This window comes from Ostrea edulis, chromosome 6 (assembly GCF_947568905.1).
Source record: "Ostrea edulis chromosome 6, xbOstEdul1.1, whole genome shotgun sequence".
Classification (NCBI taxonomy): domain Eukaryota; kingdom Metazoa; phylum Mollusca; class Bivalvia; order Ostreida; family Ostreidae; genus Ostrea; species Ostrea edulis.
The window spans coordinates 42,346,075-42,361,074 of NC_079169.1; the positions used below are offsets into that span (position 1 = coordinate 42,346,075).

At 34.2% G+C, this 15,000-nt stretch overlaps 1 protein-coding gene across 9 annotated transcripts in view; it reads right to left on the bottom strand.

Annotated features, from left to right (window-relative positions):
- LOC125683165 (protein lifeguard 3-like) overlaps positions 1 to 15,000 on the bottom strand; it is a 79,592-nt gene that overhangs the window by 18,880 nt on the left and 45,712 nt on the right. For all 9 annotated transcript variants that reach the window (XR_007372796.2, XR_007372797.2, XR_008795793.1 and 6 more), the window contains exons 8-9: positions 9,583 to 9,620; positions 1 to 7 (exon numbers count right to left, since the gene is read on the bottom strand). The exon at positions 1 to 7 is cut by the window's left edge and continues 81 nt beyond it. Coding sequence is in view for 4 of the 9 variants with exons in the window: in XM_048924014.2 (XP_048779971.1) it covers positions 1 to 7; positions 9,583 to 9,620 (45 nt within the window). In the remaining 5 variants the exon portion in view is untranslated. The remainder of the gene's footprint in view (positions 8 to 9,582; positions 9,621 to 15,000) is intronic.

Genomic DNA, 15,000 nt, shown 5'->3' on the forward strand with positions numbered 1-15,000 from the left:
GTAAAAGCTGAAGTAAAGAACAAACAAAAGGCCTATGGGCCACAAAGCTCACCATATTTAAAAGACTCAAATGTTTTAGAGACTAAAAGTATCAAACTTGAAATATCATATTCATTTTGTTCCAGAGGTGGTGGTATAGAGAAAAGAAATCAATTTCTATACTATATGGGACTGACTGCATATCAATTTCTCATTTGATACACTTTTCTAAAGAATTTTCTTAAATATTACTATAAAAACAATAAGAGACCCACAGGCCTAAATGATGACCTAAGAATCCACTGCAAAGTATTAAGTCTTCAAATTTTGCAAAAATGTACACCTTGCTTAGCTGCATATATCCAGGGGTCTAGGTTTGCCTGTCTCTTAATTTTGTATTCTTTAAGGGATTTATGAGATTGATCACTGTTCATTATCTTCACTTGTTCATTTTATAAGTGAAATAATGAACAGCAAAAAATTGCAGGAATAAACAAATCAGCAGAAAACGAAATTTCTTACATTGCTTTTCATTTCTTGGTCACGAAATTTAAAATTTTGGCAGACAAATTTTTGGTCTTAGTAAATATGCATTCAGTTTACATTCAATATTAGTAGATTTTTAAACATTAAGTAATACTTAGTGAATTAATACTACATGACAAATTTGGTCTGGAGTCTGAACCCCTGGTGCCAAGAAATTTACATTTTTGGCACAAGTCTCCTTGATTTTCCTGAATATGCAGTCAATTTTTATTTATTATCAACAGAAGATAAAAAGAAGAGTTTTAAATATATTACAGACATTAACACTTTATACACATTTTTGCCCCATCCTGGAGACTGAACCCCTTTCCTTTATCCAGGGTTCAAGATATCCAAAATTGTTTTCTAATTTCATTTATTAAGTGACTTCCCCTGTGTTTCTATGTGTTCATTTGTTGCACAAAACTTGCACTATAAATAATAATCAGGGTGTCTTGTTATTTTTTTTTTATCACACTAATGAATTAAGTTATTCTAAAATTTTTAACTAGATGTGTCAGTACGACCTGAATGCCCCCGCCTGCAGTAAAGTCAAATGTAGGAAATCCATCGAAGTATAGCATTGAATGTGGTATTCAGATTGTATGTTACACACATTTAGCACAATGAAGAACACAACAACAATCCTTATATGTTTTAACAGCCATAAAATAAATAGTGTGTTATACATTAATTTTTTTACATTAAAGGGGCACAACTCCATCAAAATCAACGAACAGGAACAAAACTCAAACTTGATCTGAAACTCATCAATATACATCTGCACACAAAAAAATCACCTCAATATCTTAAGGTAATTAGAAAAAAGTCCAGAAAACTGGTTTGCAACCGTTATTTTTTCTAAGTTGAAGGGGCACAAATCCATCAAAAATCAACAAAATGACACAAAACACACACTTGACCTGTAACTTATTAATATACACCTGTATACAAAAAAATCAATCTCAAGGTGTTTAAAAAAAAAACCCGCAAAACTGGTTGCATCAGTAATTTTTCTACATTAAAGGGGCACAACACCATAAAAAATCAACGAACCGGAACAAAACTAATACAAGATCTGTAACTCATCAATATACATCTGCACATAAAAAAATCACTTCAAGTGATATTATTGTAAATAATATGTTTTATGCATTTATATGTAACAATACACCGGTACATTATTTTGCTGGCTTTGTGACGTAACAATGCACTAGTACATGTGTGACGTTAGATTATCTCTTGACGTAATAAATTACTGTATGACGTTATCAGTATATTGTTATTATCGTTAGACGTTTCACTTGTATTAAACGAATCATAAGAAAAGATAAGAGAAGATTCAGATAACACTTCAACATGTAAGTGCTGATATCTTTCTGTTTTGATTCGTTTTTTCTTCATCGGAACTTGGGTACTGTGAAGGGTGAAATCCGGCGTTTTTACATTAATTATGGCAGATCTAACTGTGGTAGCGGCGATTGGACATTCATACATCAGAAGACTTTCAGACACGTTTTTAAAAGTTAATTCGGGTTATGTAAATCTTTGTTTAGACCAAAGTCGATTCTCTGTAACAATTCGTGGTCAAGGAGAATTAGCAGTGAGAGGCTTAGCGACATCTAATCTGTGCAAATTTCCCGAGCCCCAGACATTTGTTTTTTGCAAATCGGGGGCAACGATGTGTTACTACATTCACCTGCAAGGATTGTAAGAGACATCATTTCTCTTACGGACTTTCTGATCCATGGTACGGGAGTCAAACACATGATTGTAGGTCAACTTATTCGTCGTGACCCCAAGAAATCACCGCTAGGATATAACGACGCGGTCGTTGAAATAAACCAGATCCTGAACTCTGCGTGTGCATCCTTACTAAATGTGACATTTTGGAAACACAAGGGATTTTGGGATAACCTCCAGTACCTTGGTCCCGAAGGAGTACATCTGTCTACAAAATCTGTTAACAATGAGCCAGTACCTATGGTCAAATACCTGAGCAGCATTAAATATGCGGTGATCAACACTTGCAGGCGACTAAGGCCAGTATATAAATTAATTAGATTATGTTGAAGTATGACATCTTCTTGCATCGCATGTAGCTCTTAAGTTTACAAATTGCAAGACAAGTTTATAGATTTTAAGAACATTTAGGTTGTGATATAAATAATATTAATGTCATGGGTCAATGACAATACAAACATTTAAAATATATATGAAGTTGGCTCTCGAAATGCATTGAGAATAAGGATTTCTAAGTAATCGATATCATTTGTCCAAGATGTTACATATGTAGTTCATAATATACAGGTGTACGATCTCTAAGTAATTCATGTTGCTTTTTTAAAGAAATTGGTTTGCTATGTGAACTGTCAGTACATGATCTCTAAGTACATGTAATTCGTGTTACTGTTTCTAAGAAATTGGTTTGCTATGTGAGCTGCCAGTACATGATCTCTAAGTAATTCGTGTTACTGTTCTAAGTTGTTAGTTCACTATGCCTCAGTACATGATCTCTAAGTAATTCATGTTACTGTTTCTAAGTTGTTAGTTCACTATGCCTCAGTACATGATCTCTAAGTAATTCATGTTACTGTTTCTAAGAAATTGATTTGCTATGTGAACTGCCGGTACATGATCTCTAAGTAATTCGTGTTACTGTTTCTAAGTTGTAAGTTCACTATGCCTCAGTACATGATCTCTAAGTAATTCATGTTACTGTCTCTAAGAAATTGATTTGCTATGTGAACTGCCGGTACATGATCTCTAAGTAATTCGTGTTACTGTTTCTAAGTTGTAAGTTCACTATGCCTCAGTACATGATCTCTAAGTAATTCATGTGACTGTTTCTAAGAAAATGGTTTGCTATGTGAACTGCCAGTACATGATCTCTAAGTAATTCATGTGACTGTTTCTAAGTTGTTAGTTCACTATGCCTCAGTACATGATCTCTAAGTAATTCATGTGACTGTTTCTAAGTTGTTAGTTCACTATGCCTCAGTACATGATCTCTAAGTAATTCATGTGACTGTTTCTAAGTTGTTAGTTCACTATGCCTCAGTACATGATCTCTAAGTAATTCATGGGACTGTTTCTAAGAAATTGGTTTGCTATGTGAACTGCCAGTACATGATCTCTAAGTAATTCGTGTTACTGTTTCTAAGATGTTAGTTCACTATATCTCAGTACTTGATCTCTAAGTAATTCATGTTACTGTTTCTAAGAAATTGGTTTCCTATATGAACTGCCAGTACATGAACTCTAAGTAATTCATGTTACTGTTTCTAAGTTGTTAGTTCACTATGCCTTAGTACATGATCTCTAAGTAATTCATGTTACTGTTTCTAAGTTGTTAGTTCATTATGCTTCAGTACATAATCTATTATGTAATTCATGTGACTGTTTCTAAGAAATTGGTTTGCTATGTGAACTGCCAGTACATGAACTCTAAGTAATTCATGTTACTGTTTCTAAGTTGTTAGTTCACTATGTCTCAGTACATGATCTCTAAGTAATTCATGTTACTGTTTCTAAGTTGTTAGTTCACTATGCCTCAGTACATGATCTCTAAGTAATTCATGTTACTGTTTCTAAGTTGTTAGTTCACTATGCCTCAGTACATGATCTCTAAGTAGTTCATATTACTGTTTCTAAGATGTTAGTTCACTATATCTCAGTACATAATCGCTAAGTAATTCATGGTACTGTTTCTAAGAAATTGGTTTACTATGTGAACTGCCAGTACATGATCTCTAAGTATTTCTTATAACTGTTTCTAAGAAAGTGGTTTGCTATGTGATCTGACAATTCATGATATAAGTAAGTACTGTTTCCAATATGTTAGTTCACTATGTCTCGGTACATGATCTATAAGTAATTCATACTACTGTTTCTAAGATTAGTTCACTATGTCTCAGTACTATATCTCAAGTTATTCCTGTTACTGTTTAAATAAAAAATGGTTTACTAGGTACCAGCATATATGTTCTTTTAGTAATCGGGGTTACTGTTTCTAAGTAATTGGTTATTTTGTGGACTGCCAATACGAGCTGTTTAAGTAATTACAGGCATCGATTCTAAAATGTTAGTTCATTATGTACCAGTACATGATCTATAAGTAATTCATGTTACTGTTACAGATATAGTTTAACCTATTAATTTTAAGAGCAACTAAATTTGGCAAAAGCTTTAGGTTGGGAAATATCATGTAATTGTAGCAGGGGCTTATAATTTTGAATTCATACATACATTTTAACTATAATAATAGTTGTATTTTCCTCAGTTGTAACCATGCCGAGGAAGCGGCCAGCCGCACACGAGTCTGCCAAACAAAATCAAAAAGAACGAAAATTGATAACCAGTCGGTGAAAGCAGTCAATCAGCCACTAAACATCGATTACGAGAAATTAGCTGCAGATATTTTTAAACGGCAAAATGACAGCAAGAATCAAAACCATGTAGAAACGGAGGAATCAGCAGAGTCAACTGTAGCTCAGTCCTCTGGCACTGTGGATTAGCCGAATAGTCCTGACACTAGCAATAACATCTCTACTTTAATTAACCAAATATTTAATACAGAGAGCTTTCAGGGAAGCTCCATACTTGGCCAAACAACCAACACACGTTCCATGCCAGCTTTTGCACACTTGACACCGATAGCATGCGACTTAATACAAGCCTCTCTCAACCCTGCTACAAAAAGGCATATCTACATACATGGGATAAGCTGTGTCATTGGTCAGCATCAAAGCTTACTCTCCCATTACAAATCTCTACAATTTGTAACTTTTTGGCTCACCTATATGAAAACAATTATTCGGCAAGCACGTTAGCATCACAGGTTTCCGCCATTTCATTTCTTCATAAAATTTTAAACTTGCCAAACCCATTTTCTAGTACAAAAATTGTTAAAAGGCTGTCAAAAATCATGTCATGGGGCAGACTCGCGATTCCCAATAACAGGAAATTCTCGTGAAACTCATCAATGCCATACATCATACATGCTCCAATTTTCTTCACCGTGTTTTATTGAAAGCATTGTTTCTCACTGCCTTTTTCGGATTTTTCATACATGGGGAATTAGTTACGAAGTCAAAACAGGCTATAGTTCAAGTAATACAAAGGTCAGACGTCCATTTCGAAGCAAAAGAAGAGAAGTTAACCAGTGTAAGCTTAATTTTACGTCATGCAAAAACTATGCAAGCTGACCAATCAATTACTATATGCTTAGAGGTCCAGCCTGACAAGGAATTCTGTCCAGTTTTTGCTCTCTTTCACTATTTGCGTAAATTCAAACATTCAAGTGGTCCCCTTTTTCAGTTTATTAACGGGTCCCCAGTTTTACATTCATTTGTTTCAAAACAATTAGAGGCAGCTATTTCATTCATGGGTTTGAATCCAAAATTGTACAAAGGTCACAGTTTTCGAATCGGAGCAGCAACACATGCAGCTAGGTTAGGTTTTTCTGAAAACGCGATACAGCGAATGGGTCGATGGAAGTCCGATGCTGTTAAGAGATATATAAGGACGGGTTCTTTTACTCTTTCAATCTAATGAGTCAGATTATGTCTGTCATATTCCCCTGTAGGTGTCACTAGATCACTCAACATTCGATGGGTCAGATTATGTCTGCCATCCTCCCATGCAGAGACCGTCTTCATATCAACATTAGATGGGTCAGATTATGTCTGCCATCCTCCCATAGACCGTCTTCAGATCAACATTAGATGGGTCAGATTATGTCTGCCATCCTCCCATAGACCGTCTTTATATCAACATTAGATGGGTTATATTATGTCTGCCATCCTCCCATAGACCGTCTTCATATCAACATTAGATGGGTCAGATTATGTCTGCCATCATTCTATGACTCTTAGTATATGTAAGTTATTAGTGATGAGTAGGCCAGATTATGTCTGCTACTTTCTCCGACACCTGTGCTGCTAGTATACATGTACTCCTGTATGTGCTAAATAGGTGACACTGATGTAATCCAGGTCATAGAATCAGGAGTTTTGCTGGCTTTTTGAAATTGTATAAGTATTCTGTTGTGTTATGTATTATTGAATTTCCTTTTCTCAAGATTTTCTGATATCAAAGAGGATTTTCTTTCCTCTGGCATGTTTATATGTTGTTTCCCTTGGGTGGCGGAAAATCCAATGTTTATTGGATTTTGGTGGCCTATTGTTTGTTGCCACCTTATTTTTCATCATAGTGATTATAATTTTCACACTATGTCTTAACATGTAACTTTGGGAGATCCTAAACCAAGTCTATGTACAATTTGATAAGAAAGTAGGATCTCCCTAATTGTTTATCTTGATATCTTCTTGTCATTAATAAATGACAGTTTTACAACTACAATAATTACTTGTTTGTTGAGATGAAAAATAACTAGCTGCGGGAAACATGTTTTAACTTCTAGATTTATCATATAGAAGGCATAAAGTGATATTATTGTAAATAATATGTTTTATGCATTTATATGTAACAATACACCGGTACATTATTTTGCTGGCTTTGTGACGTAACAATGCACTAGTACATGTGTGACGTTAGATTATCTCTTGACGTAATAAATTACTGTATGACGTTATCAGTATATTGTTATTATCGTTAGACGTTTCACTTGTATTAAACGAATCATAAGAAAAGATACCCACCGCCACCCCTTCAACCATCCTGCTGTATATATTTTACATGTTGTCATTTGGCTATAGTTGTGGCCTATTGTTTGTTGCCACCTTATTTTTCATCATAGTGATTATAATTTTCACACTATATCTTAACATGTAACTTTGGGAGATCCTAAACCAAGTCTATGTACAATTTGATAAGAAAGTAGGATCTCCCTAATTGTTTATCTTGATATCTTCTTGTCATTAATAAATGACAGTTTTACAACTACAATAATTACTTGTTTGTTGAGATGAAAAATAACTAGCTGCGGGAAACATGTTTTAACTTCTAGATTTATCATATAGAAGGCATAAATAACTCTAAGTGTTTAAAACAAAGTCTGGAAAACTGGATGGTGCTGAATTTTGACCAATCCATGGATCTGCACCGTCATACATCACAAGTCTTTTAAATGAATACAAGTCAAGTCAACCATTATGGCCAGAATCAAAGGTGCAATTTGTGTTGCCAAAAATCAGAACCACAAAATACGGACAACACCAACTCAGTTAGGCTGCAGCACATTTCTGGAATGACCTTCCAGATGACATCTCTTGAAATTTTCAAAAAACATCTTCAAACTCATTCTTATTAATTAACTTTTAAGATTCTAACATGCTTAAAACTGTGACTGTTTTAGTTATCAAAAAAAACCCCACCTTTCAATTGTCGATCTTAAAAATAGTTTTTTATTTTGATAATTTTACAGAAATAAGATCTTATGTCATACTGTCATCTAATTCAATTGTGTTTTATTGTAGCATTCCTCTTCTCACCCTTGTAAAGCACCTTAGATTAATTTGTTTTATATAAGGCACTATATAAATTTTAAAATTATTATCATTATGTTGCGGAAGGACGAACAAAGGTAAAACCATATGCCCTGACCACTCTGTGACGGGGGCATAAAAAACAATTCCATTTCTTGATTTTTTTCCCTAGAACATACCATTGTATATACAGTTTGTACCTTAAATATAATACCCACGTAAATCTTGTGCTTACTTGAATGGGATGTAGCTATTGCGTTGTAGGTAAAGAACATATCACGCAAGAAACAAAAAGGACAAAGAACAAGGTACGATTGTGTATATAAAAAGGCCCAAAAAATTTCTCTGTTTTAAATGTGTCTTGAATTAAGATTGATCTGTGTTTTAAGTAAGTTAAATATATGCTAAGTATACTATCTCAACTTAAATCAAAGTTATTGTTTATTTGATAGCATTATTACGTCATGAATAAGACTTTCTCCCGCCTTTTTTCAAAAAGAGCTTAATAACTTAAATTTCATCCAAATTATTGCCTAGGAAAAGGTGTGCCCATCTGTCAAGCAAAATGAAATTAAAATATATTGTTTATTAGTAGATGATAAAAAATATGTTTGAATATGAATTTGCTCGACACATGGGCTGCATGTTTTCTGAAAGGAAAACCCCCTGAATTTATGAATTTTTTCATTGATTTTGGCATTTTTGGCAATTTTATGCCAACTTCACGCTCTTGTCATTACAGCAAAAAGCAATTTTGGATGAAATTAAATGTAGTTTGGGTTTGCTTATATATTCTTTATTGGAATGGCAGATTTTGGGACTCCAATTGAAATCATCAATTTTCTGGGCCAGATGACTGTAGAAACTGTACCTGCTTCTTTGAAAGATGATAATACAACACTACAAAAATATGCAGTATTCAACAATGTTTAAGTATTGTACAATGTACTGTCTGTTCTTCTATCTACACCGAAAATCACTTGAAGCTTTGTTTCACACCAGGGGTTGAAAGCTTCATCCAAAGACCTGTATTGTTCACATCTGATGCTGAGTACTTGAAGAAACAATCACTACCATTTTTAACAATTCATGTTTAAGCAAACTTTAATCAAATGCTTGCAAAATACTTTGACAGCAGTTGTTCAGAAATATATCATAAATCTTTTGTACACATTCCTATCTGAAATTCCTAATGTGGCTCTGTTCTAACCCAAGAGGTCACAGTTTGAACAAATTTGAATCTACACTTTTTATGGAAGCTTTCACGCACACTCTAGCTTTTCTGGTTGAGTGGTTCTTGAGAAAAATATCATTTTCAACTTCTCAATTTTAATCAGTTATCTCCCCATAGAAAGGAGCATGACCCTTCATTTGTTCAAACAAAGGATACTTTGTACCAAGTTTGATTGAAACTCGTGAAGTGGTTCATACAAATGAAAAGTCATTAATGCCAATGATGATAAACAACAGACAAATTCTGACCGGAAAAGCTCAGGTGAGCTAAAACCACAACATATAATTTTATCTTATTCCAGTGATTAATATTGCTGCTTGATTTTGAACTACAGATCTGCTAAAGACTTCTAGGAACAATTTGATTTCACTGGTTCAAAATTTTTATCATTATTACCTGCTGATTGTTCCTACCATCCATGACAGTGCAATGGTCTGCAAAATATTAAAATAATATCATTGTCCCTACACTTTGCTATATGGCACTAAATATGCCCATATACAACTTAAAAACTTTCTAATAAACACTGCATTGAATAGATAATCCCTGAAGACATGAATATCTGAACTAATTTACATGAGTTCAGCTTACTTTTGACAATGAACATGGCAAGCAATACTTACATAATTCACTCATATATACTATTTGTTCAAATATGATCACAATCACACTCTAGGATATGAATATGTTGCATATTAATTGATATCCCTCTAACTCGCAACAATTCTGATCCTCTTCATTGGCCACAGCTTTTTTTGTTTTGTTAGTTTACACATTTTTATTTAAAAATTAAAATCGGTTGGTTGGAATAAAATTAAAACCAGATATACTAATGCAAAATAATCAAAGGCCTCACGGGCCTCAGAGTTGACTCGTCCACAATTTCCAACAAGGGAGGGTATATACAGCACCATCTTATGAGCTTTAATTCTGAATCTTTAAAGTATGGTAAAACAAAATGTACATGCACAACTATTATGTTTATCTGTGGAATTTCAAGGTCACAAACTAGGAAACTGACACAATGGCTTAACCCTTTCTCTACCAGCAGATTTTAGAGGTTTTTAGAGACAATATTTTTACATCGATTTAAATCTGCATGTATCACGATTTGGGGTAAACATATGACATATAATTTTGTTAGGAATTGGACAGGGAACAATTTCTTATAAAGTTTGTCAAGGTATCCCATGACGTCAAAGAGGTATACGGGGTCAAAGGTCATATAAGTGCACATTTTTGCAATCTTTTTTCTCTGAAATATATATATTACAACCCCTCTTACTAGATTAGAGTCAAAAATAGGAAATTCTAAATACATGAACTGATGTGCCTTTTAAAATATTGCAAAAACACCACAATCAAATTAATCAATTTTATTGAAAACAAATATCTTTGGTTGCTAAGTAACAACACTTTTAGTACAATTTTGACCATAATTTGCCTTTCTGCATCCATTCGACACAATTTAAACATAATTACATTGCATGATGATTAGTAAATGTCACATGATTTTAAAAATATAATCTTTAAATAGATCTTAATCATTTTAAAGGGTTTTTAACAAAAAATATGATGAAGAGAATTAAGGTCAAAGGTCATAAAATGGAAACTTTGTACTTTATATACATCATATTCTAATATGACGTTTTGCCATTATGTTCCACTAAATAGAATAAGTATTGCAACATTAAAACAAAGATCTTTATTGTTAATCTAAAATAAATAATTTTTTTGTATTCAAATATATTTGGTTGCTAAGTAACAACACCTTATCAAAGTATTTCTTAATACTGGGCCCTAAATACTAATGTATTGTCAGAGATTTCGAATACTCAATTGGCTCTGTAAATGAATTTATCCATAAAAGCTTCAAAAGTTGTGTGAACATAAAGTTCAAGATCAAAAGTACCAGGCACATCTGCATGAGATGATCATGTTAAATATCAAAAGCCTACTGCAAAAGACAAACAAGAGGCCCACAGGCCTTATCAGTCATCTAAGCATTAGTTATATAAGTATCACTAGTCCCAAGGCCTATGAAATCTAGAAATAAAAATTTTCCTGTTTTGAATATTGATATTCAACAAAGTTTATGTATAAGTTTCAAGATATTTTTCTTTCAAATGTCCTTAAAAGTGCCTATAGTGCTGAAAGGCTTTATATAATATGATACATATATGTAACATTAACACAATATGTCTATTGACTGATTTGGACCCAACCTAGCATCAATACCCTGGAGTTGCAAAATTAACAAGTTTGTACATCTTTTTCTGCTTTTCCTAAATATGCATTTACGTGTAGTTTTTATCCCATATCAGCAAACTTCAAGAAGTATTTCAAGTGATAAAGAAAATGTAATCACTACAAAAATTGTTGGATCAAACCTGGAACCATATCCTTACCCCCTAGGATCATAAAATTTACAATTTTCGTAAAGAACTACCTACTCCTTCTGCATATCTATTTAGTTGAATTTAGTATATGCATCAATAGCATTAAACAAGAGGCCCATGGGCCACATCGCTCACCTGAGTCACCTTGGCCCATATTTAGAGATTTTCCCTATATATATTAGCATGTAAAACTTTGATCCTTTGTGTGGCCCCAACAGACTCCCAATGGCCATGATTTTTACAAACTTGAATCTGCACTATGTCAGGAAGCTTTCATTTAAATGTAAACTTCTCTGGCCCAATGGTTCTTAAGAAGATTTTCAAAGATTTTCCTTATATATTTGTATGTAAAACTTTGATCCCCTATTGTGGCCCCTTCCTACCCCTGGGGGCTATCATTTTAACAACCTTGAATCTGCACTATATCAGGAAGCATTCATGTAAATTTGTACTTTCCTGGCAAAGTGGTTCTTGAGAAGAAGATTTTTGAAAATTTTCCATACATATTTGCATGTAAATCTATTATCCCTATTGTGGCCCCATCCAACCCCCGGGGGCCATGGTTTTAACAAACTTGAATCTGCACTATATCAGGAAGCTTTCATATGAATTTCAGTTCTTTTGGTCCAGTTGTTTTTTTTGGGGGGGAAGATTTTTAAATCACCCCACCCTATTTTTGCATTTTTGTGATTATCTCCCCTTTGAAGGGGCACGGCCCTTCATTTGAACAAACTTGAATCTCCTTCACCCAAGGATGCTCTGTGCCAAGTTTGATTGAAATTGGCCCTGTGGTTCTGCAGAAGATGAAAATGTGAAAAGTTTATGACACTGACGGACAATGGACAAATTTCGATCAGAAAAGCTCGGGTCAGCTAAAGAGTATCATCTAAATGTTTTACAAATATACATTGTATATATAACATGTTTGGCCCCTTCCTAGAGTCAGAACCTCTACCTATGGATCATGAAATTTACAATTTTGGTAAAAGTTTTCCTGATGTACATCACAATGAATATAGTTTTTCTTACACATAGTACGAGTTGTAGTGTAAGTTGTAGAAGAGAATTTTGGAAAATTAGTCAATTTTTGCCCCACCCCTAAGGCCCCAGGGGTGCAGAGTCCTGAAAGTTACAATTTATGTCCCTTGTCCCAAAGATGCTTCATATCAAATTTGAAAACAATTGGAATGATAGTTATCAAGAAGAAGTTAAAAATGTTCTATTGTCCACACATTCATTATCTGACCATTTTGGCCCCACCCTGATACCAAACCCCTACCCCTGTCATCATCAAATTTGCAATTTTGGTAAAGGACTACCTACTCTTTCTAAATATCCATTTAGTTTCAATTTAGTATTAATAGCACAAAAGAAGACGCTATCTAAATGTTTAACACATAAATGCTATTACCAAGTTTGCCCCCCCCCCCCCCTTCCCGGTCAGAACTTCTACAGAAATTTATAATTTTGGTAGAGGCCTTCCTGCTCTACATCACTATGCATTTAGTTTTTCTTATACATTTTTAAATATTTCCACTGTATATTTGTATGTAAAACTTTGGCCCCCTAAAGATTTTTGAAAATTAGTCAATGTTTGGCAGTTTAGTATCAATAACACTAAAGAAGATGCTATTTAAGTGTTTTACCCATAAACACTTCAGTATATAAACAGGCTGTCCAGCACTCTCTGACAAAAAATAAGGGCTAATTTTAGGGCTAAAATTACGAAAATTTAGGGCTAAAATTAGGAATTTCATAACTAAATTAGGGCAGTTTTAGACATTTAAATGGTCTTACTTTCGCAGTTTTGACAATAAAGAAACTCACAAAAAATACTCTCCATGCAGTAAGGGTGTCTTCCAGCTATTATTGGCTATAACCTTATTAGTCACATCTTTGTCACAAAGTTGCAAGCTTTAAACAGCTTGACACAGGGATGGATTCACTGGTCAAATTTAGTTTGAATGCATTTTAAAAATTGCTAGAATAGACATACATTTTTAAACAAGAGATGTTTGTAAAACACATATCCCCCCCCCCCCCCCCCCCCCCCCCCCCGTGCAAAATTGAAAAGGGTTATACACACACATCATTTAATATAATATAATAGTATCATCAATTCAAAATATTGAGCTGACAATATCTTACTATGTCAAGAGCAAATTGACCATGTGACCTAAAAATCAATAGGGGTCATCTACTCCTGATGCTGTACCAGTGTACCAAGTTTGGTGTCAATCAAGCAAATAATTCTTAAAATATAGGAGACAATATATTACTATGTCCAGTTCAACTATTGACTTTTGACCTCAAAATCAATATGGGTCATCTTCTCCTGAAGACGTACCAGTGTACTAAGTTTGATGTCTGTCAAGCAAAAGGGTTATCAAGATATTGAGTGGACAGTATATTACTATGTCCAGTTTGATGCTTGACCTTTGACCATGTGACCCCAAAATCAATAGGGGTCATCTTCTTCTGAAGATGTACTGGTGTACCAAGTTTGATGTCTGTCAAGCAAAGGGTTCTCTAGACATTGAATGATCAGTATATTCCTATGCCCAGTTTGACTCTTGACCTTTGACCATATGACCTCAAAATCAATAGGGGTCATCTACTCCTTAGAATGTACCAGTGTGCAAAGTTTGATGTCTTTCAAGTAAAGGGTTCTCAAGATATTGAGCGGACATTATATTCCTATGTCCAGAGTAGATTGACCCTTGACCTTTGGGCCTGAAAAACAATAGGGGTCCTCTTTTACTCATAACAAAACCACATATGAAATATCATTATCATCAAGTGAATGGTCTCAAGATATTGAGCAGATAACATGTGGTCTACCGACCAACCGACCGACAGGTGCAAACCAATATGCCCCTCTTCTTGGAAGGGAGGCATAAAAATAGGAATTGACAGGGCAAATCAGAGCTTTTTTTAGGATTTCCCTTGAATTTAGCATTTTTTAAGGAATTTTAGGAAAACTTAATTTTTTTTTACGATTTTCATGAATTTTAGGGCCGCTGAACAGCCCATATAATATAGTAAGTTTGGCCCAGCCCTGGGTTCAGAACCCTTACCCAGGGGATCATGAAATTTACAATTTTAGTAGAGGCCTTCCTACTCTTCATCACTATGCATTTAGTTATTCTTACACATATGCAGTTGTACAGAAGATTTTTGAAAATTGGTCAATTTTGGACAGTTTTTGCTCTGCCCCTCAGGCCCCAGGGGTGAAGGAGTCCTGAAATTTAAAATTCATGTCTCCTTTGTCCTAAAGATGCTTTCTACCAAATTTGAAAAGAATTGGAATAGTAGTTATCAAGAAGTTAAAAATCATCTGCTACAAAATACTACCTGAATAGATGTGGTTTCAAAGACTCTTACTGCAATCAATTTCCAGAGACATTAGGTCATC